This window comes from Taeniopygia guttata, chromosome Z (assembly GCF_048771995.1).
Source record: "Taeniopygia guttata chromosome Z, bTaeGut7.mat, whole genome shotgun sequence".
Taxonomy (NCBI): domain Eukaryota; kingdom Metazoa; phylum Chordata; class Aves; order Passeriformes; family Estrildidae; genus Taeniopygia; species Taeniopygia guttata.
In genome coordinates this window covers 2,823,058-2,850,649 of record NC_133063.1, presented here as the reverse complement: position 1 = coordinate 2,850,649, position 27,592 = coordinate 2,823,058, and the positions used below count along the sequence as shown (strand labels likewise).

General features: G+C 46.9%; 1 protein-coding gene across 7 annotated transcripts in view; it reads left to right on the top strand.

The window, feature by feature from the left end:
* Positions 1–27,592, top strand: part of LOC116806603 (E3 ubiquitin-protein ligase NEDD4-like) — an 85,791-nt gene that overhangs the window by 2,524 nt on the left and 55,675 nt on the right. For 4 of the 7 annotated variants that reach the window (XM_032744495.3, XM_032744497.3, XM_032744496.3 and 1 more), the window contains exon 2: positions 21,996–22,069. In XM_032744495.3, the coding sequence (XP_032600386.1) occupies positions 21,996–22,069 (74 nt within the window). Of the gene's footprint in view, positions 1–21,888; positions 21,908–21,995; positions 22,070–27,297; positions 27,522–27,592 lie in introns of those variants that run through there. The other 3 variants (XM_072922324.1, XM_072922325.1, XM_072922323.1) reach the window with 3 other exon arrangements.

Here is a 27,592-nt window from a genome sequence, read left to right as displayed (position 1 = left end):
ACATATGTGGACATATTCAGCCTATTCATTTCCTTTGTTTCTGCCTAGGTTTGAAATGCAGTGTGCAGATCTGCTGTAAATGGGTTTTGGAGGGCTTTGAGTTGGCCTTGTGCAGTGCTTCCATTCCTGGCACATTTGCTGATTGGAAAGTGTAGTGATTTACATGCAAGCTGGACTCGCTGAGTGGCTCTCCAGAGAGAGAGAACCGGCAATCTCCTGCAGACCAGAGGCACAAGCTTCCCTCCTGCTTGCACAGCTGATGTGTGTGGTGGGCGTGGAGCAGGCCCGGGCTGCGCGTGTGCAGACTATGGGCCTGCACTCATCTCTGTGGGTAGCTGTGGTTCACAGGGCTGCCTTCCATGTGAATATTGTTCTGTTTTGCCCAAGGACTCTGATATGTGGTGGAACACTAGGCCTTTTGGGGATTTGGGGCTCACTGAGTCACAAGGGATGAGCCAACCTTTGCAGTTTTTCATGGCAGATGTTGTGTTCATAGATCAGCCTCCTTGTAAACCTGAATTGTAAAGTGTTTTATATTAATTAGTTAAAATGAGTTGTAAATCAGATTCATAGCCTGCCAGTTCTTCACTGTCAGGGTGACCTCAGCACTGGGCCAGGCTGCCCAGAGGGTATTGGAGCTCCATCCTTGGGGCTGTTTGGGACCATGGGGACACAGGCCTGAGCAGCCAGCTCTGGATTAAGCAGGGGGTGGGCCAGGTGACCTTCTGAGGCTTGTGCCAACCTCAGCCTCTTTGTGATTCTGTGAAATAATATTTATACAGGCTCCTGAAAGCTTAGGTGCTTTCATGCAATCTCTAAATATCAGTGTATATAAAAACTTACAGCCCTTCGTAGTGGACGATAATTGTGAATGAAGTGCACCTCTTGTTTGCTTCAGCTTGGGTTTCTTGAGAGTCAGATGTTGCCCACACAAATCCATAAATATTTTGCTTTCTTAGTGTCCTTGGATGGAAGCAAAACTTGCAGCTCCTCAGAACTTGTTTGCTTTAATAAAAAAAGGAAATTTAGAAAAAAGATCCTTGAAGAGTGTCTTTTTATACTTTAAAATATTTGGGGAAAAAGAGGTTCATATGTGAAACTGCTCTCTGCAGTTCCAGCATTCTTTTCTTTTCAAGTTCTGTTCAACTTCTGTGACTTGTGATTGAGTCAATTGGAATTAGAAGCTTCCTACTGAGATGACATTTTGTCATGCCTTAGAAATTGTCAAAAGGATCTTATGTTCCTGAAAATATCTCGATGTGTGAGATACAATCTCATATGCCTCAAAATAAACAATTCTCTGTGTGGTCACTGTAGCCTAACCTTTCATCTTAGTTCTGGTGTGCTGTGCTGGGCAAAGCCTTGTCCCTGAAGAGTGAATCCTGAAGGATTTTTCAGGACCTCAGGAGCCTGTGTGGTGGTTCGCTTTACTGAGACACACTTAGGGGAAAGGGAAACGAACCCAGCTCTGAGTATGATGGAAATGGTTCCTATGGACAGGATGGATTCCTGTAAAGCAGAGGCTCACCTGTGCTGGATCTGACATCAAGGTAAGGAATAAGCCAAGATTTGCCACAGTGGTGCTGTGGTGAAATGCAGCTTGTGCTGTGATGGATTAACTGTGCAAACCGTTTCAGACTGAGGCATATGGGAGGTTGGCTTTTGTGCCTCGTGTTTACATGTTCCTGATGGGTTTGTTGCTCTGGAATTATCTCCCTTGAGGGTGTCTCCTTCCGGCTACTCGAGTGTCATGTTAACGGATCCATGAGATGGGGCTGCAAAGGCCTTGAGAAGATGTTATTTCTCATAGTCAGCAGGATTTACTGGGGAGGAAAAGGGCTGCAATTCTCCCCCCATCCCTGGACTTGGTGACAGCAGTGACATGTGGGAGTTCAGGGCCAGATTTCTCTACTTTGCATTTGAAGCAAACCATAAACTTTGGAAGTAATGGCAATGCTGAGTTGTTGGGGCAGTGTCAGCATTGTAGATGGTTGCAGTTAGATTTCAGGTGATGTTTCCTGTTGTGTGGTCTCTTGCAGCTCACCTGGCTTCCGCACTGTGCTGGCACAGCCAGAGATGTTTCCTGAGCCCAGGCTGTCCCCACGGAGCCCCTGCCAGGACTGGTGCTTGGGAGGGGTTCCAGAGCCGTGTCCATCATCGCGCCGGTGCCCTCAGCTCACTCCAGCAGCACTGTGGCACTGGAAGAGCGCTAGCAGGGCCCTGATGTGCTGGAGAAGCAGCTTTTGGGCTGCTGTGGCTCCTCAGCTGTAAGATGGAGAGGGGCGGTGTGGGGGGCCAGTCTGCCCAGGGATGTACCCCTGGCCCCATGAGCTCCAGCCCAACCCACTGTGTTCTTGAAACCTGGAAGCTTTATGTGAAAAAAACCTTGAGTTCCTTGAGAAGATGCACCCTTTGTCACTACCACTGAACATAGACCCTTTAAATGAGAGCTCTGCCAGTTACATAAAAGCCTCAGTCTGCTGAGTGTGAGAGGGGCCTCCCTTGGTCACAGCACTGACAGTGTCTTAGCAATAAGCAATTCAGAATAGTGACTTTTTTATTGACCCTGAATTGTTTTTATAGACTCTTAAGTGCACTAGCTTCAGGGATAGCATGTAAACCTTAATTGATGATTAAAAAGTCCAGGTAAGGAAGTATTTCATAAATGACAGGGCTTGCATATCTACTTGTGTGGCAGAATATCAAAATAGGCTGTGGTTCTTAGGAGGTCAATAGATTTTTATAACAGCCTGCATTTTAAAACAGCTTTTGATGAGTTATCGGCATGTTTTGGTCACTAGTGCTGACACTAAGTAAATTCTAGTTTCATTATAAAATGAATATAAAGACATTGAAGGAGGCTTGTATGAACATGATGCAGACAAGGAATGTTAGTTTTAGCTCTAAGCGCATTCAGAGATGGCTCTGTCTCCCCTGGCTCTGTGCAGGTTAGCGCAGCCCGTGGTTCCCCTGCTGCCTTTGGGAGGGAAGCATGCCGTGGGTTTCATGTGAAGGGCTGGCCGTTGGAGGGCGCTGTGGAATGGGAAATGGGAACTCGAGGTTTTCCTCTGCTCCTGCACAGGGGCCATTTTCCTGGGAACAAACAGACTGTGAGCCCCACACCTGATGATGAGCAGGCACCTGGCCCCGGGGCACAGCTTGCACTAGGAGTTAGGCTTTACAGATCTCTGAGGGATTTTTTGTGTTTTGTTTTGCAAATATCACCAGGCATGGTATGAGTGCCACCGTTGTCAGAAGGGAATCAGTGTTACACCTTAGGATATTGTGGGAAGAGTTCACCCCTGCAGCTTCTAGGCTGGAGTTGTCTCCAGCCAGTGAAAGGTTCTGTGTTATATAATACTTATCCTTTCTGAACCAAAGACAGCTCCTGGTGCGAGGTGGGCTGCCTGTACAGGTGCTTTAGCATCCAGAGGCTGCATCGGAGGTGGTGGTGTGGGTGCAGCCTGGTGGTAGCTCACTGATTTCTGTTGGATTTGGCTGAATTGACAACCTCTCAGTCCCAGAATATTGGATGGGGCCAAGACCTTTGCGTAATTAAACTTTGCAATATAAACTGGGACTTCCTGAGCAAGCTGGAAACTTCTAGGCCCTGTAATAGCATTGAGGGCTGGATTATCCTACGACTTCAGTCAACAGAAAGTTGTAGATGGGATAGCAATGCACAGAAGTAGCTTGATTTAATTACAATTAAATTTTGGTGTTGGTAAACAGAGAAAGCTCATTAACTTTCATAAATTTCTCCATCTTTTGCTTACACTGCTACTTCCTCTTAAATATTTCACTGTGTTGAATAGGAGGGTTTTACTGTAGCAGTAGAAGTTGCTGCTGGGCAGATCTGTCCCTTGCGGAAAGAAGTGGTGTGTAATCTTGTGTACACTGTTATTTTGGGTAAGCTAGGGAGGAATGTGGCATGGGTTGGGTGACTCCTAGCTTGAGCACTGGGAGGAAGGAATGTGGTTTTACTGCTGGCATGTTCAGCTCAGGACTGGAGTTGCTGCCAGGTCAATACTAACACCTGACAGGGTTTACCTGGGACTGGAACTGTGGCTCTCAGCAGTATCCAAAACACTGTCATGCCAACTTTTTCCAGCATGGGGTTCTTAAACTGCCCAGTTTCTAGTGCTGGAGTGTTCCCTTCCCCTGCTTCCACTGTCTTTTTCTCTGCCCTGCCAGAAACATGAAAACCAAATCCTTAGGAAAGGGATTGTTTTCTGTAGAGAACTAGTAATTAATTTTAAAATAAGAGATGTGGCTAAATTGCACAGGCCTGGAACCTAATAGCAGTTAAAACAGTTAAAAACAGGCACACCTACAAAAAACAACTCAAAGTCCCAACAAAACAAATCCAGAAAGTTGATTTCTGAGATGGATTATGGAATGCATTGAGATGTCTTATGTTTGCTGGATGATGTCTTGACTGGGCAACAGACTTGGTGTGTATATTTGTAATTGTTCGGTTTTTTTCCTCCCTCCATTTGACCATAATTCCTGCTTGCTGGCAGGCTATAGGTGTTTGTCAGAATCCTGATTTCTAGGATTTAGGAACCTCGTCTGTAATAGAAATAAACATCTCCAGTTGTGAGAACACTGGCTATTCTGAGGAATCACTTCATGAATGGGTTGGGCTTTGCCATTAGCACCTTATTTTTGTGCCTCACTGCACAGATCAGTGTGGCTGTATTTGTGTCTTGCCAACTCAAGTCAGGTTTTCCTGTTTGCATGTAGTTTATCTGCTGGAAAGAAGCAGAACAATTTGGAACAGGGAGCACAACAGTGTCATCCACTCTCCTTTGGCAGATCCTAGTGTTGAATAATCCTGGCTTGAGGGTGGAAGTATATTCCTGTAATCTGTGTTGGTTTTAATTGAAAGCAGTTCAAAGTTTGACTCTCCTTAACATCTTTATATTATGTAGATGATGACACCGAATTCATAGTGGGATTTTGTAGAGATGAGGGTGATGAATAGTGTGCAGGAGAAGGTGTCCTGAGATAACTCCCTCATGGATGGTCTGATTGGAAACTGCTGTGGTGGGGAACATCTGCTTTTGGCCTCTTCCTGGTGGCACTGGATGTAAGATTTGGAGCGTGCTGCTCTGGAAGCCATGTGGACAAAAATGAAGTCCCCACAGAAGGGTTGGGTTTTGGAGTGGGAAAGAGGAGGCCAAGCTGAGACCATGGGCGATGGAGAAAGCCCAGGTGCCTGGAAACTACCCTGTACTGGTTGCTCCCATCAGAGGTATTTTAGCCTGATTTATTCAAATGAACCAAATGTGGATTTATGGATTGGATGTACTACGGGGCTGCCTGCTGTGACTGTCTCTTTAGCACTGGGCCCTTGTGGCACAGTTGGGTGTCTAGTGTGCTGAGCACCTTCAGCTGGTGCTGGATGTGTGCTGAGCACCTTCAGCTGGTGCTGGTTATGTGCTGATGATCTTCAGCTGGTGCTGGTGTTTGATCAGTGTGCTAAGGACCTTCAGCTGGTGCTGGTTATGTGCTGAGCACCTTCAGCTGGTGCTGATGTGTGCTGATGATCTTCAGTTGGTGCTGGTCTCAGTGGTTGACCCTAAGACAATTGCACCTCCACCCTCTACTTGAGCAGAGGGAGTTGAAGCTGATGGCTTCTGGAGCAACCCACACAAATCCAGTGGATTTGCACTGCTGAAAGAGAGATGCTGCTTTCTCTTGTACACTCTGGGACTACCAGTGGACGTGGACAGCATCCCATCTCTTTGCAGGGCTGTTGAATTTCAGTAACTTCTGGAATTGCAGTAACTTCTGGAGAGGTGATGAAAGTCAGAGGTATGTGGCATGAGCTGCTGGGGTGGTGGTGGAGGTGTGTGTGTGAAGGGAGGGTAGGGAACCTGCTCTTTGGTGGCCGTGAGCGGTGACATTGGCTGTGTGGGTCTCATGAATCCAGAGCTTTGTCTAGAATCCTGACCCTGATGGAGTCTGGCAAGTTCGTCTAAAAGCAGAGTGTTAAATGGATGAATTCCCAAAAATAACCAGTGGAGTTTTTAACCTTTCTTTAAAGATTTCTTGAGTTGACCATTCCTGTTGTTTGTGGTGAAGGGAGCGGTAAGGGCGAGAAGTGGTGAGTGGACAAAACTGTGAGTTTGGGCTTTGTGCTTGTGCTGATTCAGCCTCATTAACAAAGCAACAGCTTTGCTGTGCAGCGATGAGCAATGGATGTGCTTCTTTAACCTCTGCTCTTGGTACAGTGATGTTCGAGGTATTATAAAATATTGGCTTGGCTATTGTTTGTGACAGTGGAGCTGAAAGAACTTGAAAATGCTGTGTCTTGGACAGGTCTTGCTTTAGTGAACTGAGAGCATACAGTAGTGGTGTAGATGCAGTTCCATTTTATAGCTAAGGGAATGGTGTCATTGTTTAGAGTTCAGGGTTGCAGGATCACCTCCCTGTCTCACTTCATCTCTTTATATGTGCCTTTCCCCCACCCCTTTATTAAAATGCAGTCTTAGTGCAAAAGCTTACACCCTCCCACTGGCTGGGTGGACACTTGAGGTGGAGAACTGCCAGATCCAAGGAGTGGTGAGTTGGGCAGCTTAGGTGCTGTGTGCCACAGTGAAGGGCACGTTCATTGCACAGCCTGTGCTTGTTTCGTTAGGATAAGTGGTGGAGGCACATGTTTGGTGGGTGCCAGAAAAGCCTCTGCATTTATCCTTGCTGGCTGTTTGGTTTGTTTGAGTCCTATCTGGGCAAGTTTGGTCATTTACTATTTTACTGCTTATTTCCAGTGTCCATAGAAAAACATTCAGTCCTCAGGGTCAGGTAAATTGTTGTGCATGCCTGGCCTGGACTATGTGTGAGTAAACACCACTCCTGCTACTGTGACCTGAGGAGGCACTTGTTTCTGTTCCCTGTGGGACAGAGTCTTGCAGTGTGGTTTTCCAGGCAGGTAGGCTGGTCCCAGCAATGCGGTGACACACCTGGACCCTGACAGTGTCCGTGCTGGTGACTCACCGGTTGGGAGCCAGTGAGTGGGATGAATCTTACTCCTGCCTTCTCTGTGGCAGTGCCTCCTGGCATCTACAGCCAGGGAGATGCTGCACAGGAGGGCTGGCTTCTCCTGTGCCCGTCCTCGCCTCAGCTGGCTCCAGCACTGCTTCTCGCCCACAGTTCTGGGGCTGACCCTCTCCTACCAGTCATGCTTGCTAGGAGGCTTGTGGGAGATGAGAGCATTCTTGTTAAAAACTAGCTATTCCCAGGGCACTGGTGGCCTAAGAGTGCCAGAGGTGTGTTTTCCTTCCTCAGAAGCCCCTCTCTGGTTGTGGGCATGACATCAGGACTCCAGCAGTGCTGCTCAGTGCTCACTGGAGGTGCAGCGACCTGAGAGCTGGGCAGGAACAGGGAGAGACTTCCCCTGGCACCAGGGAGACTGGCTGAGGGCCTTGAAACCAGAGCTGGATGTGGGCCTTTGGGAGAGATAACAGGCAGTGAACCTGAATGGATTGTTCTCTTTTTGCAGTAGCACTTAGATATCTTTTCCAAATTTTCTTTTTTGTACGAGGTGGATTATCCTGATGCTTCTGTTACAGCTCTTATCCAGCAGCTCTTCTCATTCTGTGTTCTTATTAGCATGATAAAAAACATGTTGCATTTTCCTCCCCGGTGTTGAGGCTGAGATTTTCTGTATCCCTGTTTAGGGCCAGCTGCATCCCAAGGGTGGTGGCTGTGCCACTCTGGAACCTCAGAATGGGACAGGTGGTTGCAGACCCCCCTGTCCTGCAGGGCCTGTGCTGGGCATGTCTGACCAGGCTGGGAGCAAGGTCAGAGTTGTTTTTTCCAGGGATATCCTGCAGCTGTAGTAGAGGTTGTGCCAAATCAAGTTGCAGTCAGGTTTTGGTTTTGTCTTAACTAGTTTCTGTTGTAGTTTGAAAGTCAAACATTGTAAAGCAGACTGTGCTAAATGGTTACAGGCTGGGTGTGGATTACCTGCCAGGTCATTTGTCACCATGTTCCTGCATGCTCCTAATGCAAGATCCTGACAGAGCCCTTTTGGAAGCTGTTGGAACCATGGGCCCTTCACAACTGTTAGTGACTAGCCTCAAAGTCTGCAGAGTTAAGATGCTGGAGTTTGTAGCTAATGTGTTTTCAAGTCCTATGGTGACCTTCTCATATCATGTTCCTACCTGTGTCACTTTTTTCCTTGGAATGTTGTCCAAAATTTGGCTTGGAACTAGTGCATATTTTAAAACATTTCAGTCACAGCTTTAGTCACTGTTTCGATTTACATTGTTATTAAAGAAATGCCTCTTAACACTGCTTGAATTGATTTAGCAAAACCCTGAACGGTTTTTGCAGGCTGCTGACATCATGAGAATTTACCTTTAATCCCTTGTGCTGCTGTCATTTTATTTTGGGTCTGGTCAGTTCAGTTTTGAGCTACTTGTACCTGCATTTGTGTTTCTTCATTTCACTCCAGTGAGAGATGATCGTCTGTAATTTGGTGCAGGCACCTGTATCCTGGGCCAGTGCATGCCACAGGCTCCCAGCAGCTCTCAGTGTCTGTGCCCTACAGGGAGTGAATTTGTTGTTTCAAATTCCCAAAACTTGGACAGGAAGTAGATCCTGTGGGAGAGGGAGGGCAGAGGTGAGTGCTGAAATGGCTGCTGCAGCCAATACCTGGTGAGGGAAATCAATTATTACTTTCCACTTCTGGTCACCTCTGTGTGTTGGACACCAGAACTGTAGCATCTGGGAAGTGAAGCTGGGGTCCCCAGCCCGGTGTCACTGCAGGCTGGAGCACACGTATAGATAGCCTTTGAGAAGACTGGAATGTGCTACAGGAGCTAACTGTTGCTGTGGAAACTGGCTGGTTTTGGTGGTTTAGAATCTCCTGATGTTGATTGGGAAGGTGAGGCAGTGCTGGAGCTGATCCCCCAGCCTGGAATTGCACACCAGGGCTGGTGGACACCAGGGTTGTCACATAGGTGTTGCTGGATGTGTGACCTGGGGTAGCTGCCATCAGGAGGTGAAACAGGCTCTACTTGTGTCCTGGGGCTGGCATGGCTCCCCAAGGCATCTGCTGCTGGCTTGTCTCTGGGGTGTTAGGCACTGGGGCTGCCCTGGGGATAGGCTGACGCCAAGGGCTGGGGCACTGTCCCTGTCCTGGAGGCCAGAGCTGGCAGAACTCTGCCTCCCACAGCTGGCCTTTGGTCCAGACAGGTTGTATGGGGAAGACAGCTGGTCAGGAGGAGCACATGCTGTGTGTGTTTGTGCTCCCTGTGAATGTGCTATGTCTGAAAACCCAGGACCTCTGTGTGGTAAAAGCTGCTTACAGCTCTTACTGGGGCTTCCTGAATTCCTCTCGCTCTGGCATTTACCTGGGTCTTGTGTTTTCTGTGGGTATGGTTGGTGGTCTCGGTTCTGCTGCCCATTGTCCTCTCACCTGTGTCCCTGGGGCTCAGTGCTAAACTCAAGAGCAAGCAGAGGCTGAGGGGCCAGCGTGGAGGTCTTTACTGTGAGTGGCTTATGCCCAGCAATGGGGGCAGTTCTTGACCTTTGGATTTCATCTCTGATCTCCAGTTGCAGTCTGTGCTCTCAGAGATGGTACTACCTGCAGTTTCCAGGGGACTTTTTAATGTTGTGTCAGTCCTTGGAGTGATGCCGCTCCAACTGGAACATCCTTGCTGTTTCAATGACACTAAGGACATTTTTCTTTCTGAGAGATCTCAAGTCTTCCAGTCAGATGGAAAGACAGGATTGTGGCTAATTGAGACAGAGGACAACCTGCACTGTATGATCACCTCTGAAAGCTTTTTCATGGAGAAACCCCCCTTCCCCCTCTCCTTCCTAATATTTCATAAATGCTTTCAGTGCTTGGAAGGTGCATTAGAGGCAGGAGGTACATGACGGCATAGGACAGTACATCGATTTACTGGTTTTTACAGTTTTCTGGCCTCACTTGTAGTTTTTAGGGAAGGCTCAACAAGAAAAGATGATGTCCAGATCATTGAGAGTGTCGGGAGTGTTGGAAGAGAGAGCACTTCGCTGTACTGGATACAGAAGTATTGGATATTCCTATCGGAAGATAGTACCGAATTACATAGTAGGCTTTGTGTGCCAGTGAAGGTGTCTGCTGGGCTGGCCAGCACTCTCATTATTAAATAAAAATTATCCTTTTTCATTCAAGCAATGACTTGGTAAAGACTAATTGTGAGACTCTTTCATTATTCCAGCTTACTCCAGTTTAGTGGTAGCTCTGGCCTGGATACTGCAGGGATGGACTGTGGGCAAGTTAGGAAGTGACTGAGCTGAAATGCTGTCTCTGAGATTGTAAAAGCAAAACAGGATAAAGTTGTTGCAAAGAGTTGAAGGAAGAGTAAATAATATTAATTACTTTCTCATTGCTGCCCTGCATCTTGGGCAGTTTACACGTTATGTTGGCACCTTTTTCTGGTTTAGACATGTTCCCATCTCTTGGTGATTATTGGTTACATGGAGGAACTAGTACTTTTCCTCTTGCATCCCTCTGAGTTCCTTTGTTTGTCTGGGTATTGGAGTTTTGTGCTGTTTTTTTTTTCCTCCTTATAAAAGTGCTTGGGAAGAGAGAATATGTCCCTCTGCAGGACACCTGTTCTGTAGCATTGTTCCTTGGCAGGCTGTTTCTCAAGGCCAGTGACTTTCAGGCTTCCTTCTGACAAAGCAGGCTGTGATTTGTGCCACGCGAGTTGATGCCTTTTCCTTGCCCAGGGCTGGAGCCGCTCCTGTTGTCTCTGCAGCCTGTGTTGGAAAGCAAGCTGGGATTCAGCAGATATTAGCTAGTCCTGCGTGCCAGGCTGACTCCTTGGGTTAGGAGGCACTGCCAAGACTGCAAGAGCATGATCTGTGCTTGCTCATGCTCCTTGCAGGGCTTGGGATGAGGGGGGAGCTCAGCACACTTGGAGAACAGACTTTGCCTCAGTGGTGCTCCAGTCTGTGTGTGCAGGGCTGGTTCTCTCTCTCGACACACTCTCTGAGCTGGAGAATGCTGCTCTTTGTTGTCTGGGTGGCATTCAGCAGGGAATGGACAGTTACCTGTGTGCTATAGCAATTGTGTGAAATTACCCAGATGCCACAGCATTTCCAGGAGGTTTGGGGTTCTTTTCCTTTTTTGCACCAAACTTTCTGCTTGCTTAATAAATCTCAACACAGCCTCCCTTCATTAATATTTTGGGCCTTGTGCTTTAACACAGACTAAATCTTCACAAACCAAACTGCTGACCCCGGTTGGTGGTTTGGTTTGATTTAGTTGCCCTCAGGGCATTGCTGTGCCTGGCAACTTCAGTTTTTTCACTGACCACTTTAGCACTTTTCTTAGTGTCACAAGTTCCTTACCAGCATTAGTGTTTTCTGATCTTTGGAGCAGATTTTGCTGTGCTCAGTATAAGCAGCTGCAGTATGGGCTTGCATGCAGGACAAATACATCATATGGAATGTGTTAGGCTGGGGCTCCAAAACAACATACAACTTATCTCCAGTGGGAGCCTGTTAAAGGAAGCAGTTCTGTGCCATTGCAGTTTGGGCTCTGCAGCTCCAAGCTGGTTTTCTCCCTTTGCTTTGTGCAGCGTGGTCACCATTTAGCAGCAGAATTGGACTTTGTGCAGATCATCCTGTTACTTCTGGAAGGGGATGTGACTTCATTTAAACCTGCCTGGAGGAAACTGAGTTTGTTCTTCAGACTTGTGTTAATTTGTGTGATCCCAAGAGCTTTTCACTCCTGTACTTCAGTCATTGTAATATGCATTTGTGTTGTTCGAAGGAAAGTCCTGTTCTTTATTCCCAAGGTTGTTGACTGAGCTCTCTAAAAGTCCTTGTGGTGTCAGGAGCAATCAGCCCTGTGTGTACCTCATCATCTCTGCAGGTAGCAATGTGATACAGGGTCAGGAATAAGCAGGTAGAAGCAATAGTTCTTTATGCAGCTGGTTGCTGTGGAAGCCGATCCACTGCCTGCAACTCGCCTGAGGAATTTAGCACTGCTGTGCCCTCTGCTCCCTTCCTGTTCTGCCTCTTTGAGGAACATGCATCTGTGCTTCCCCAGGACAAGGTCCTGCTCTGAGATGCTGAATGACTGACCCTATTGCAGCGCTTCTGCAAAACATGGATTCTGAATGTGCCTTTTGTCTGGGGCATCGAGCCCCAGTTTGCATCCAGAATGCCTGGCAGGACACAAAGTGCAGCCTTTGTTTTAGATAATGAGTGGTGAATATTTTAATGAGTGTTTCTTAGTCTAGTCAGTGTCAAGTACCATTTTGGGAACAAGTGACTGAGCTAATCTCTGAGCTTGCTCCTGCAACAATCCATTTATTGATAGAATTTCATAGATTTTGAAGGAATTTCCCATAAACAATCAATACAACCAAAAAACAAAACAAATGGCCACTCCCAATCCAACAACCAATGCAAGCAACACTCCAACCCTCCCTGAAATCCTTCCAAGCCTTCCACCATCAATATATATGAAGAAATTACTGATACAGATTGAGAAAGTGCTCAGTATCATTATCACTGTATTTGTTTTTCTTTAGTCTGTTCTTTTACAGTGTGTAAAAGACAAGTATATTCCATTAAAAGAAGAAAATGCCTTTAAATTAGTACCTACTTTTCTTCCTCTTCAAAAGCACCTTCAATGTATGGATGCATAGGAGAGAGCTTCTGCAGCTGAATTACTCAGTCTCCTGCATTGGGCATATTCTTGTTAATTTTTTTTCCACTCCAATTATTTTTCCACACGACCTTAGATTCTGTTCTTATCTTTGGCTGTTCATAACATATCCCTGTATGTCAGTGGGTGCACTGGAGAAGTGAAGAAGACTTCTACTATGGGATTTGTCTTTCCAGCCAGGAGGGGCTGTGCTTGCTCCTGCTCAGTTCACAAAATCTAGTCAGCCTTAAGCCTGGATTAGTAACTGAAAAGTTTTCTTGTTCTTTGTGAGACATCAGTTCTCGGGTGGAAGAGCCTACTAGCCCTAGGCTATCCATTTATATGACAAATAAATACTAATAATGAACAAAAAGAGTCAAAGCTTTGTCAAGGGCTGCTGTGTTTGTAAAGTGAGCAGGAAAGGAATGGGGAGAAGGAGGTAGAACATGGTGTGCAAGTAGGTTGGAAATACTGGGACTACAAGCAGGATCCAAAAGCCTGACACATGATGTTTCTGGTGGGAGCAGTTCCCTTCCCCATTGACTTGACCTTTTCACTGGTTTGAGTGGCTGGTTTTTATCCCCTAATCTGGGCAGGGGCTGTAATGGAGTGATGCTTCCCCCAAATGTGAAATTCTTGAGGAGCAAAGCCCTAATGGACAAGAGGTACTGCTAGAGGCTATGACTTGTTATTCTTTTGAAAAATGAAACTTGATCAAGATGAAGAAGAGAAGCCAAAGGAGTGAACTGCTGGAGTGACTGACAACACCACTCGTTGAAATGTTAATGTGTTTGGAAGAATTTTTTCACCAGGGGAGGTTGGAAACTCATATGGTAACATTAATTATTAACTGCAGCCAAGAACTGGAAGATCTAATTTAATTTCTGGTTGGATAATAGGATGATTCATGCAACAAAACAGTGTCAGAAAATGAAGTGTCTCTGAAAACTGACATTCCCAACTTCTGCTCTGAGCTAAAGGTACTGCAGGTAAGCTATTACAACAGCTAAAAAGTGAAAAGTACAGGCTGAATTCCTGCAGATGTCAGGCTGCGATCCACAGGAATTAGGAGTTACTGCCTTCTCCAGTCTGAGCAAACCCAACTCCGTCAGCCTCTCTGCTTCTGCCCCCAGCACCCTTTGCCCTTGAGGCACAAGTAAATCCATTTTTGCAGCCTCTGTGGAACAGTAACAAGAGCACTGCCTCAATCAGACACTGTTAAGAGAGGTGACTTGTGTTCTGGTGTCCCGAAGTAATTGCAATGTAACCAGCTCTTCCCTCTGGCAAACACTTCTCCCAGCCTGGCGTGTCCCGCCAGCTGTGTCCCTCACACAGGGTTCCTGAGCCTTGTGTCTTTCTGAGGCTGAAGAAGTTCAGAGGAATTTCAGGTTTTAGGAGTAACACTGGCATTTTCGTCTCAGTTGACATCCTTTTCCTGCTCTCAAGGTTTTTCCAGCAAAGCCTGTTTAAGCAGCTCCCTGTCTCATTGTTCTCCAGGTGAAACAGCCAGTGGTGCAGCTCTGGGCTGTGGGTGTGTGCTGTGGAATCGATCCTTGGAGTTATCTGGGTTAGAAATGAGCCTCCAATCAGAGTTTATTGTTCGATTACGGTTTTATTGTATGTGTGTTTTGTCATTAAATAGTGCAGCCACTGATGGTTTATGGTCTGGAATCATTAAATATCTAACAAGAATATAGATCGTGGTTACATAAACATGTTTGTGTGATCCGTTGGCAACTAGCTGGGCTACGGGAGTGAATGCAGCTCAACTTCCCCTGTTGATACGGGAGCTCTGTGTGCTCTGCCACACCTTCCACTAGATCAGGTTGCTCAGAGCCCTGCCCAGCCTGGCTCCGGGTTGGGAATAGCATTGACCAGAGGAACATCGCTGCTGAATGGGGCGGGGAGTGGTATGTCTGCTGCACGCTGATGGAGGCTTCTGGATATGTCGGTGCATTTTTGTGGGAACTGATTGTCTAAAATACAGCATTACACTGCATTTGTGTGCCATTTCACATATGAAAAATGAAGATTATTGTGTTAAGTGTAAGGCATAATTTTTCACTTTTAAGAAGTTTGAATGTTAAGGGCCTAGTGCATTTCATGAGATCAAAAAAACACCAGTTCAAGATGTTTAATTTTTTTTTTTTAATAATTAAGATATAAATGTATCAGAGGTTCATTTAGTGAAAGGTAAAAGCCTTTGTGTTGTTCTGGAGCAGCTGCTTTGAAAGCAAGCCCTCCTGTCAGGTTCTTCTGTGATTCCTTGCTGCAGGCTTCTAATTGGGAATTCAGACCCTTTCTTGTTACTGGACAGGGTTGTCCGACATCCACTGGGGACATGGCTTTTTAGTGGTTCTCTTTTGCCTAGTAAGTTTTGAAGTACTGCTGGAAAGTAATGGAACCGTGTGGACCCTGACCTGAGGATAATGAGGATTTGAAATTAAACCAACCTGCCTTGTTCTTTAGTCAGTGTGAGGCCCAGTGTCCTAACACTGGCAAAATCCCACACAGAGAATCATCATTCCTTTGTTTTATGGTAGTTTGTGCATGCCAGAAAGTGGGGTACTTGTTTAAATAAAACCTTGATGTTTTAATTAATCAATTTGGTCTTTGTTTCCCCAGAGGGAAGGAAAATAAGTTTTGTCAGACTTTTTTTTAGGAATTTTATGTTGAAATTCACAGTAAATGTTCAGTTTGGATGCAGATGGTCTTAGTGCTGGTCTGTCATGTAATATCAAGATTGGATGTGGTTTTTGGGGTGGTTTTGGTTTTTTGTTGGTTTTTTTTTTTTTTTTTTCATTTCTAAAGCTAAGTCCATATAGGAGAGTCACTGTCAGGTCACAGACTGCTGCAAATGTCACCAGTTACTCCCAGTCAAAGCTTTGTTCAGGTTTTTAATAGCAACATGTACCAAATGCTTTTCTTTTTCTCTGCTCCCACCAAAGATTAAACACTCATCTTGTCCAGAGAAAAGCAGATCAAAGTTTCCTCTGGAAAGAGAATTTCCTAGACTGTAAATGCATGGCATGTACAGATGATTGAACAAATATACCCTCCTGCCCTTAGGGTGTTAGTGGGCATTGTGGTATCGGGTTGAAGGTTGGACTTGGTGATCTTGGAGGTCTCACCCAGCTGTAATGATTCTGTGATTGCTGCATGAGACACTGGATGAGTGTCAGTGAGGTTGTGCAGAAAACAATATTTTGCTTACATGAATTCTTTTAATGATATAAACAGGTCTGAAAGGTAAATAAGGAGAAAAAAAGTCTTGTGCAGCAGGTCTGTTAAATGGAAGTTGTTTTACATCATCTTAGGTATTTCCAAAGCTCATTGGTGGCCTGGTTCAACATTTCTGCTAAAATTGCTTGAGTATATCTAACTGCATGGAGTTCAGTGGGCTTCTATAAAATTAGATCACAATTCACTTGGAACACTTAGTTTTTTAAAACATGTGGTAAAAATACCTTGTAAGCAGATTTTCGGGAGGGCAGCACTGTGGTTTGAGCCTGTTTGTTAATGGTGTGCTTCCAGCATCGGGCTGGGGGTCTGGACTCCTGGTCCCATGCAGTGTCACTGATGCGCAGGTACCTTTGATCTCCGTGCACCACTCCTGGTGTCTGTGTTCTAGCTCGCTCATTCCAGTTTTGTGTGCTCTTCTCTGCTGGTTTGTCCCCATGGAAGAGCAGCGTCATTTTAGTATCCCTCTAAGACAAACTTGTGCCTTGATTAAAATCTACATGGTGTTTTTTCTGCTGAGCATGCCATTCCAGCCAAGGAAAACATGGATATATTCCCTTTTCTTTAGAGTCTGAAATAGGACCTAAATCACTATTGTAAAACATTTACTATTTTTCTGTTGTATAGACTTATGAATACCACAGTTCTTCATACTCTGCAGTTCTTTTAATGCTTACTGGTGTTTGTTTCATTTTATGATTCCTTCTTGGAGAGGAAGAATCCTTGCTTGGCCAGGAGAGCTCTGGAGGACCAGGTATGCTCCATGAACTGACCAATGCATTTCAGCCAGGAGGGTCTTTATGATCCAAACTGTATAGCCTTCTTTTTTCCAAAAACTTTTAGGTTTAGTTGCTCAAATTTTGTGATCTGTTGAGAAAATAATGGGGTTTTTACAAATACATTGCATCCTGCAGTGAGGGTTGAGAACTGTGGGTAAGAGAAAGCACAGTTTGATTTACTCTTGGATTTGGTGAGGAATGGGATGAACACATGCAAGGACAAAGTTCTGAGCTGGGTTCCTAGGCTGCTTGTGGTGAAGCTGAAAGGAGATTTTAATGTCCCTGCTTGAGCCAGATGAGTTGTAACCAACTGACCTTTTAAGTTTGTTTTCTGTGCTGAGCTTGCAGAGGAGAGTGGAGATTTGGGTCATAGCCCTGGTGCATGGTTTTGTTTGCATTGCACAACTGAGATTTTATCAAACACTGTTGGCAGAATTGCCACTGACAATTTCAAGATTGGTAAGATATTGCAGGAATTATAGGGAGGCTTTCTACATTCTGTTGCTATGGCCTTCAGAAAGTCACTGTGATGTCCTTAGAGATTGAGCTGTTTCCTTGGGGTGCTCTCAGCTGCCTTTCCTGAGGGTGATGGTGACACCTGTCAGACAGGGCACCCCACTTGGATTCTCCTTCTTGGGCTGCCCATCATTGCTTGATGTTAGGCAGGTGCCAGTCAGAACAGGATAAGCCAATTTGGGAATATGCAAGAGGGTGATGTGGAATTGCTTCCTAAAGCACTTTTTTTTCCCACTCAGCTGTATGTGGATTGGTTTAATCCACCAAATCAAAGTAAGAATCAGCACAACTCTTCTGCCATTGAACTTGGTTTCTGTTGCTGGGAGATTTAGGAGAAGCCTAACATGGTTACTAGGCTTGCTGTGGCTAACACTGGCCCTTAAGGAAGTGACACATACTTGATTTGGCTTTGGAACTACAGATCCCGGTTGATTTTCCCCCTGCAAATAGGGAGATTTAAGAGCGGTGTGTGTTTTGGTGATTGTGTGTGTGTAGCTCACACAGGATGCTGTGTGTGAGTTTTCATTCAGGAAGCCAGAAGTGCCACAGTTAAAACATTGAATTAAAGGTTTGTTGTCTTTTCCATTTAGATTTGTTTTGCCATCAAAACACTGACTTAAAGATCTGTTATCTTTCGTATGTTATGTTTTGCAAACTCTGAGATATAATGAAACTAGAGATGAGGTGCTCAGCGGGTGAAACCAGATTCACAGAGTACGTGCAGGTAACATTCCAGTGGGATCTGGTTTCTCTCCTCGCAGTTAGTGGAAATTTACCTCGCTGGCGCCTATCGTGGGTTGGAATCAAAAATGTCTCTACACAGAGAGAAGGGAAAAAAATAGCCAGACGGAACCCGACCGACACTCCCCCACCGTGACTCAGGTGAAGCGCTCTCCAGGTGAAAGCCAAGCTCGCTGGCCTTTCCCCTCGTTGCCTTGGTGATGGTCATTTATTGCGGCTGTCGCTGAACTTCCGCGGGTGTGTGCGGAGGCGGCGGGCGAGCAGCGGGCGAGCAGCGGCGCTGGCTGCTGGCGGAGCTCTTGGCGCGGGGGTCTGCGGTAAGTGCAGCGCTCAGGGCCGGCGTGGAGGCTGTGCTGGGACTGCAGGGGCACACCTGGCTGTGCTGGGACTGCAGGGGCACACCTGGCATCCCACACGGGCTGCGTGCAGTGCGGCTCAGCAAATGGGGCCGCGTCCTGCCCGCCTCGGGTGTTGGACTCGGGGACAGTTCTGTATACGTTTGGAAAAACACGTTAAATGTTTGATCTTCCTGGTCTGCGTGACAGCTGTTCAAATATTGGTTTGCATTGATCCAGCTGTTGTGCCTTTCACACTTGTCTGTTCATTTAAACGAGTCAGCCTTCTAATTTTATACCCCCATCGATTGTTATTTCAGCCTGTTCTCTTAATGCGTACACTACATGTGTCATGGGATTGTCTGTCCTGTTGGAAGTTGACATCTGCAGCTTTCCTTCTTGCACCATGCTGGATTGCTGTGGATTTATTTTCTATGCATTCAGAGCATATGGATGTGTATTGCAAAGCTTGTTCAGGTTGGTTTTACAGCACTTCTATGTCAGTGTATCTGGTGCTGGCTGAGATGTGTCATCTGGATCACCCTTTGAGCGGGCATTTCACCCTGCCTGTGGGGGAGAAAGCAGCTCAGGACACTGTGTTTGGCCCTCATTCTTTCTTTTCTGCTGTTACAGCTCTTCTCTGAACTCCCCAGCTCCAGGGTATTTTACTAATCCAAGGGGAGAACTCAGTAAGTTTTCTTTATGTGAGTGTTTTAATGGGTCTTAGAAGTGACTTGGCTTTCCAGAGCAATTAGAGAAAGTGAATGTGGTGTGTGTTTAACAAAGAACTAACAAAATGTGAATAATACATAAATACACATACAAAAATCTCCTAAATCTGGAAATACCTCTGTTTTCCTTCACCTTTTCTGAGTTGAATTGAGGTTTGTTCACTGTTTATGAAGTCTGGATTTTGATCTATAATAGGCTTCCAGTTCCACAGCTTGGTTCCACCTAAATAAGCTGAGTCCTCTGAAATGGCACCGTGAGCTGTGGCTAAGAGAACAGAACCTGTGTAGAGGTTATCCTTCAGCAAAGAGGAGAAGTCTGTAACCTTTGCCATGTTTTGGGAAGGCAGGAATATGTAAGCTTCATGTTAATGATTGGACAAAGCAGCAGTCGGTGTGGACGTGAGGCGCAGTGGAGCTCAGCACTAAGAGGTAACCAGGCCCTTCAGGGCAGGCTGCTGCAGCAGTGGGGAGGCCGTGTTTGGGGGCAGGACAGGAGCGTGGGCAGGGACAGCTGCCAGAATGTCCACAGGGAGCTGCCAAAATGCTCCCGGCCCCACCGCCATTCCCAGCAGCCTGCCAATGGATTGAGTCCCAGTGCTCAGGACGGCACTGCTTGGAATTCCCACTTGCGCTCTGCACTGTAGGTGCTGGGGATCCCTTTATTATTTGGGGTTTGGATCCTGGGTCCTCTCACGCAGAGTTCTTCTGTGGTTAGTGATCTCTGTCATTGTGCCCTGGCTTTATAACAAAAAACAACCAAAATCCTAATTTTTTTGTAGAGTCTTTTCAGAGAGGGCTGGGTGGAAGCCTGCATCAGGTAATTGGTACTCTGTGAGTCTCAGGCTGTGCCCAGCCAAGCAATCCTTTATCTGATTTTTTGGTGGACAATAAGGAGAGCTCACCTTGCTGTTGCTGTAATAATTTAACTTATTTTTTACCTAGACACTGCATACTTGGGAATAAAGGACGAAATTGCGATACAAGGAGTCAGCAAACGTTAATACACGTGGTACATATGGTAGACCTCATCACTAACTGAGGAGGTGGTTTAATTTTTTTTAACATTGCATATGTATGTGTACATATTTCATGCATATGAAAATTGGAACAAACATTTGCAAAAGCACTTGTTCTGCTTGTTAAATTGGAATATTGAGGAGAGGCTGAGAACCTCCTTTCAGGGAGGGTCATAGCTTCTGGGATCCTTAAAGTGGATATGACCCTTCAGGTTTTTGAGACTCTGTTTAGGTCGTCTGGAGCATCATCCCTTTTATCTTGCAAAACTCAAATAGAGATCCTCCAGTAGCAGGACCTCCTCTTGCATTTTTTTCTCTTTTAAAGATGGTGGAGGGATTGCTTGTTTGTTTGTGCTTTTCTTTGGTTTCTTTTGAATCAGTTAATATGCAGAGGTGCCCTCAGTGCGGGAGGAAGATGCCACTCTAGCAAAGTTGATGTTGGACTTTGCTAAAGGGAATCTGAGTAGCACTGTTAATATAGAAACAGCTATTGCAACTTCTCCTCTAGTTGTCTAGTTGTTGTTTTCCTCCTACTTCAGTGAGGTCTGAACAGTCTGAGTTTTTGCTTGTTTTTTTCTATGCTGTCTTCTCTTACTGCAGAATTATCTTGATCACAGTTTGCAGGTTCATTGCCTTTTGTATATTGAAACTGCTCTAGAAAACCAGGCACATGGTACGTAGGAAAAAACCTCAACATCCACTAATGTGAGTCCATTGAAATGTTCTTTTTCACATGCTGTTTTGTTCACCTCTCAGGTAAGCTTTGGGCTCTTTTGGGGAAAAAAATCCTGTTCTCTAATTAGAGAGTGCCTTGTGGTGTTAAGTGGTGCTGGGGAGAATACCAAACGCCAGGTTTACGGGAAGGATTTGTCTCAAGTGTTGTTTTGCTGCAGCCCAGTTCCTCAGTCAGGACATGTGCCAGCGTGGAACTTGCCCTGCAGACAGGTAAAATGGTGCTGTTGTTTTCAGATCCCTCTCTGTGCTTCCTTCCAGAGGGGTGTGTTGGGCTGCCCAGATACGGCTTTACTTTGGGACTGGTCCTGACCTTCCTCACAGTTGGAAAAATCTGTGCCAAGACAGCTGACACAAAGCTGTGTCTGGCTCTCAGCTGCCTAAAGCAAACAGACCAGGAGAAGCCTGTGGGAAAGTGTAATTGTTTTCTAAACAGGCTTCAAGGAACAGAGTCTCAAGTTACTGTAATAGAATCCAGTATCTTGCAGCTCTGCGGGGCTTATCAGAGGAGAGAAGGTATCGCTGATATGGGGGACTGCAGAACCTGTTTCTGTAGAAGACTTTCCAGGTTTCATTTTGGTGGCCTCTTTGTGTTGCTCAAACTGGGTGAAAAAAAAAAAGTGAAAAAAGGCCATTTTTACTGATGTTGCTCAGGCACTTCATGCAGTGAAGTGATAAACAGGCTGATGCTCCAGTGATGTGCAAATGCAGGACTTGCCATCTGTCAGTGAACGCTGATTTTGAGCTCTCCATGTACACCAAGGTGGTGAGACAGGCTTAAAAAATTCTTTTTAAGTATTTATTTTTAAACTGTGCAGCCTCGATTTTTGCACTACAGACATCTCTCATTATTAAAATATTATGAATAATTCCCTTGTGTTTGAAGAGCTTCAGTGTCAATGCAGAATGAATTTGTGGCATATGGATCACTCAGGATGTGAAATGGCCCTGTTCAGCAGATACTCTTCTACTTTTATTGCCATTATTGCTACAGTATTATTGCTATGATGTTATTACTGTTATCTACTCTTACGCTGCCTTTATTGAACTCTTTAACAGCTCTGACTGGAGTCAAATACTCCTCATGGTTGGATTCAGATAAGCCTTCCAAGAGGCGGTTCTTTTCCAAATCCTCCCTAGGAGAGACTCCTAGGTTAGCTATCTGCTAACCTCTTGCCAGCTGCTGATCTTCGAAATGGCCTAGAGAATAAACATTGAACCCGCTTTCTTTTCTGTCGCAGGAGGAGTCTCGCATCCTCAGGGTGAAGGTGGTTTCTGGCATTGATCTGGCGAAGAAAGACATCTTTGGAGCCAGGTGGGTGTTGTGCACCGTCTGTGATCCTTGGAACGTGATTGGCTTGTCAGGGCAAGGGCCCTGCGAGGGCTGCGGTCCCTGCAGGTGCTGGGTGTGCGTTGGCACAGCTGGTAATGCAGCTCTGGCTGCTCCTGCCTGCTCCTTCCCTCCGCTCTGTGAGAACAGGGAGCAGCTCAAAGCCCGGGCTTGCAGAGCCCAACCAGCTAATAGCAGGGGGGAAGAAGCTGGTTCTGAAGCTAAAATGAACCCAAACCCAGTAATTTTCTTTTTCTGAAGGTTAATTCAGCCTTGACATTCCTGCTCTCTTAAGCCTAAGCATGACAAAATGCTCTACTGCAAATGTTCCAATCTACTTAGAAGGGTTTTATCTGTTTGAAATTAGTAGTATCCAATCTTAGCTTTTATTGAAGTGACTGATTTCTTAATGTATGAATGAGCCTCCCTGTGGGTTTTCCTGTATTTATTTAATGATGCTTACAAGTTGTTTGTTAGCTTGTGTATCTAGCTTAAAACTACATGAAAGCAGCAATTAAAAGTTTAGTCAACTTTAGTATTTTGGGTGAAATTTGCAACAAGTGTCCCTTTGGTAGCTGTGTGCAGAATATGGTATGCCAAAGCTTTTTTATTTTCTTTCTCCAAATATGTTGTTTTGAAGAGCAGTTTTTGATGCTGACCATAAGCAGCATAACTTTTATCTTTCAAAATACATGAAGTTAAATCCAAGTGTAGTTAGTACTGAATCCTATTGATGTGGCCGTTAACATATTTTAAGGAAATGGGTCTCAAGTCAGTAGGATTTCCATATAAACAGAGTTAAAAACATCTTCCCTACACGTGTTTTGAATTTTGTTTTAATCTTTCAAATGAGCTAACGTACAGTCATTTGAAACACATTGGTATTGCAGAGCTGCGGCCCCAGCGGCTGCTGTGCCTCTCCTCTGCACGGTGGAGCTGTTCAGGGCTTCAGACTGGGGCAGAGCAGTTACTGTGTTCCTGCCTGACTGTGAAGGATTAGCTACATGGTGTACATTGTGTTTTGCATCTCAGTGGGCTGTCCTGTCCTTTTTAAATCACCTTTACCATTATAAAACACTGCCTGTGGGCTTGCAGAGTCCAAAAGCCATTTCCTTCTTGATAAAATCTAAGGAAAGTCTCTTATAGTGTAAAGCACTGGAGAAACATGTACTTCTGAGGATTTTAACAGTAAAGAAATCTCAGTGCTCTTGAGTTTGCTTTTTTGGAGTTCTTTTTGACTTAGGAAATAATTTTAATAGCGAGTAAGGATATTTTAGGACACTCAGGGGAAACCACCTTGCTCTCCACAACACCCTGACGGGAGAGTGCTGCCAGGTGGGGGTCGGGCTCTGCTTCCAGGGAAGAAGGGGCAGGACAAGAGGAAAGGGCCTCAGGTTGTGCCAGGGCAGTTTAGGTCAGGTATTAGGGAGAATGTCTTTCCCTAAAGGGCTGCCCAGCCCTGGCACAGCTGCCCAGGGCAGCAATGGAATCCCCATCCCTGCAGGGATTTAAAAGCCATTTAGATGTAGCACTTGGGGACATGCATTTGTGCTGGACTCAGTGATCTTAGAGGATTTTTCCTACCTCATAGTTTCCTATGATTCTCCTAATAGTTCAAAAATGTATGGAATTACAGTTGCAATGACACTAAGCAACTAGAATGCTGAGTGGATTAGTAAGTGTGAGCACCCTGAGGTGATGGTTAGATGTGGGGCCTTTCATCCACATAGGTGCAGTGGAGGTGGGCACAAGAGGCTGGTTAGTGTAGGTGTCAGTGAGGGTCTGTAACCTGCTTTATATTTTGCCCTGTAAAATTACAAGTCTGTGATATGTACTGATGGTGAACTGTAGATACTGCAGACTGGGATTTTGTGAATTTAGTGTCCGCTTGCATGTGTGAATGTTTGATGTCTATTTCCTTCCAAATTCTTAACTGAAGTGTCTTAATAAATTTTGTACAAGAATCCAAGTAGTGGCTGAACTCAGATTGTGTGTATCCCATAAAGGTACAGCTGATGGGGTGCATTAGGTACTGTATTTTGCCTTTAAATCATGAAGTAAGTGAAAATTGTGGCTGTTTGGAAGTTGAAAATGTAGGGTGCTTTTCAGTTAAAATTGCAGATGTTTTTCATTGTCTGGGGGCTGTGCTTCCAATGGCATAGGAGTTAGTTTCAGGTTACCTCTGCGTTTATTGCTTTTACCTGCTCTTTCCTGAAAAGCCCTTTTTCTGGTTTGATTTCGTGTGTCCAGGATCCATGATGGAGCTGAGCTCTAGGCTGTTGGTAGGATTGTAAGTCATGCTGTATACTCCTTTTGTGAGCAAGGCTGCTTGAAGTGTCCTGTCACTGTGGTTTGTGGTGGGAGGAGAGCACATGTGGCTGTGGCTTTGCGGGTGACGAAGATGGGCAGATGTTTACCCTGTACCTGTTCTTTTAAGTCTGCTATCACTTTTCTAGTCCACTTTGAGTTATGGTATATCTGGTTTTAGCTATTGGAAAAACTGTGGTGATAGCTGTACCCCTGGAGCTATCTCCCCCAGCATGTGTACTGCCTTGGAACTGGATCGGCTAACAGCCTGTTCCCCCTCTCCTACCGATGGCTCCCCCATGAGCAGAGACAAATCCATTGACGGGAGTTGCTTTCATTAATTAATCAAACTATTAAAAAATAATCTGGCTCCTAAATGCCTCTTCAGCACTTGCATGTGTGCCAGAGGGAGAGTGCTGTGTGCGTCCTGGCCGAGGGAGGCCCTGGAGGTGGAGCAGACCTGCGACTGAATTCCCAGAGCAGCTTGACTACAGGGCAGTTACTCAAGTAGGGGAGAGTTCATACTCTGTTGTTGCTTTTTCCTTTTTCTAGCTGATTTGCAATGGAAGTTTGTCTAGTGTAGTGGAAATGAAATGTTATTAACAGTGTGGGAAGGGAAAGAAACCAGCAAGCACCGTGGCTTGTGCTTTCCCTGTGGAATGAAGTGTGCTGCCATAAGAGCCGTGGGGCACAAGGAGCTGGCCCGGAGCAGCCGTGAGGCGCAGGGAGCGGCCGTGAGGCGCAGGGAGCCGGCCCAGAGCGGCCGTGGGGCGCAGGGAGCAGCCGTGGGGCGCAGGGAGCCAGGCCGGAGCAGCCGTGAGGCGCAGGGAGCGGCCGTGAGGCGCAGGGAGCCTGCCCGGAGCGGCCGTGAGGCGCAGGGAGCCTGCCCGGAGCGGCCGTGAGGCGCAGGGAGCCTGCCCGGAGCGGCCATGAGGCGCAGGGAGCCAGGCCGGAGCGGCCGTGGGGCGCAGGGAGCCAGGCCGGAGCGGCCGTGAGGCGCAGGGAGCCAGGCCGGAGCGGCCGTGAGGCGCAGGGAGCCGGCCCAGAGCGGCCGTGGGGAGCAGGGAGCCAGGCCGGAGCAGCCGTGGGGCGCAGGGAGCCTGCCCGGAGCGGCCGTGGGGCGCAGGGAGCCAGGCCGGAGCAGCCGTGAGGCGCAGGGAGCCAGGCCGGAGCGGCCGTGAGGCGCAGGGAGCCAGGCCAGAGCGGCCGTGAGGCGCAGGGAGCCAGGCCGGAGCAGCCGTGGGGCGCAGGGAGCCGGCCCGGAGCGGCCGTGAGGCGCAGGGAGCCAGGCCGGAGCAGCCGTGAGGCGCAGGGAGCCAGGCCGGAGCAGCCGTGAGGCGCAGGGAGCCAGGCCGGAGCAGCCGTGGGGCGCAGGGAGCCGGCCCGGAGCGGCCGTGGGGCGCAGGGAGCGGCCGTGAGGCGCAGGGAGCAACCGTGAGGCGCAGGGAGCAGCCGTGAGGCGCAGGGAGCCAGGCCGGAGCAGCCGTGAGGCACAGGGAGCCAGCCCAGAGCGGCCGTGAGGTGCAGGGAGCGGCCGTGGGGCGCAGGGAGCCTGCCCGGAGCAGCCGTGAGGCGCAGGGAGCCAGGCCGGAGCAGCCGTGAGGCGCAGGGAGCCAGGCCGGAGCGGCCGTGAGGCGCAGGGAGCGGCCGTGGGGCGGAGGGAGCGGCCGTGAGGCACAGGGAGCAGCCGGGGCAGCCGTGAGGCGCAGGGAGCGGCCGTGAGGCGCAGGGAGCGGCCGTGGGGCGGAGGGAGCCAGGCCGGAGCGGCCGTGGGGCGCAGGGAGCGGCCGTGGGGTGCAGGGAGCCAGGCCGGAGCAGCCGTGAGGCGCAGGAAGCGGCCGTGGGGCGCACGGAGCAGCCGGGGCAGACGCCGAGATGAGCGCAGTCGCTGCTGGCAGGGTGGGGTACCAGGTGTCGGTGTACCCTTTACATCGGCGCAGGTGTTTGATCTGCCCGGGCCCGGCGAGCCCGGGGCCGTGCCTGGCAGCAGAGGGCACCACAGAGTTTCCGCAGCTTCCGCCGCCAGCCGGTACCTGATGGCTTCCGACCGAATTAAGCGGTCCGGTTTTTCACCAAAATCAGCAGCTTTTTACCCATCTCTACATGGTATGGTCTTTAGGATTCACTGGGCATATATTTCAGGAGCTTTGCATGGAGAAATGCTGCTTTTTCCAGGATATGGTCATGCTACTTAGTAAGAGGACTTCGTAATAATTACTGACAGTTAAAATGTTATAGTGCAAAATAATTCTCATCAGATAATTGCTTAATAGAAGATTTCCTTTGTACAAATACAGAAACATAAAGTGTTTCTTGTTACTTGAAGAAAGGAAGCTTCTGTATTCAGCTCCTCAGCTTTTCCTGCCTGCCATCTACCGTGATCTCTGAGTTTACCTGAATCCGGTATCTTAAAAGAAAAAAGGGGGCATGTCAATAAAATCATCTAAGGAAAATATTTTGGTTTTAAATATTTAAGGCAGAACTACTGTGCTGAGCTTTTCTCTTCCAAAAGCCAGGTGACATGAAGTTCTCTCTCTCCTTCTCCACCCCCACTGGATTTTGGAACTTGTTAAGATATTTTGGGAGTGTGAAATGGTATAGGAAGATCTGTGCATACATCAGTCCCTTAGCTCCAAGGGCTGATGTATGCATATTCTGTTAAGAGTATTCATTTAACCTTTGCAAAAAAAAAATGGCCTCAGGGAGGGAAAAAACCCATATTTACACTTCCATCTGTTTTGGAAGATTAAAATATTCTTTATGCTCTGGGAGACTTCCAAGAGAGCAAGAATACAAAAGGAATCCATCTCATTACCCTTTATTAGAACATAACATGGTAAAGGAAGGTGGAGACACTGGAGGTGGGGTTTGAGGTATAATTTTTAACTCCTTTTTTCACCCACGGCACTTCTTCGCAGCTGTCTGTGATGTGAGTCATTATCTCTAGCAGCTCTTCGGTAAAGCCTTGCTGCACTTCTTTTAGAGTCAGAAGTGTGAGCCTTTCTTTGCAAAATAAAACACTAGAAGGGAAATCAGAGGTTTGTACAATGACTCTGGGGTATGGTGGAATGAGATTTTGGGATGCTTAGGCACAATGGATTGCAAGTTTGGCTTTGCGGTGAAGGGTAAGGTAAGGTTGTTTTCTTTTCAGAAGCTGAAAAGCTGTTTTTCAAAGCTGTTCCTTTATCCTTGTGTGATTGG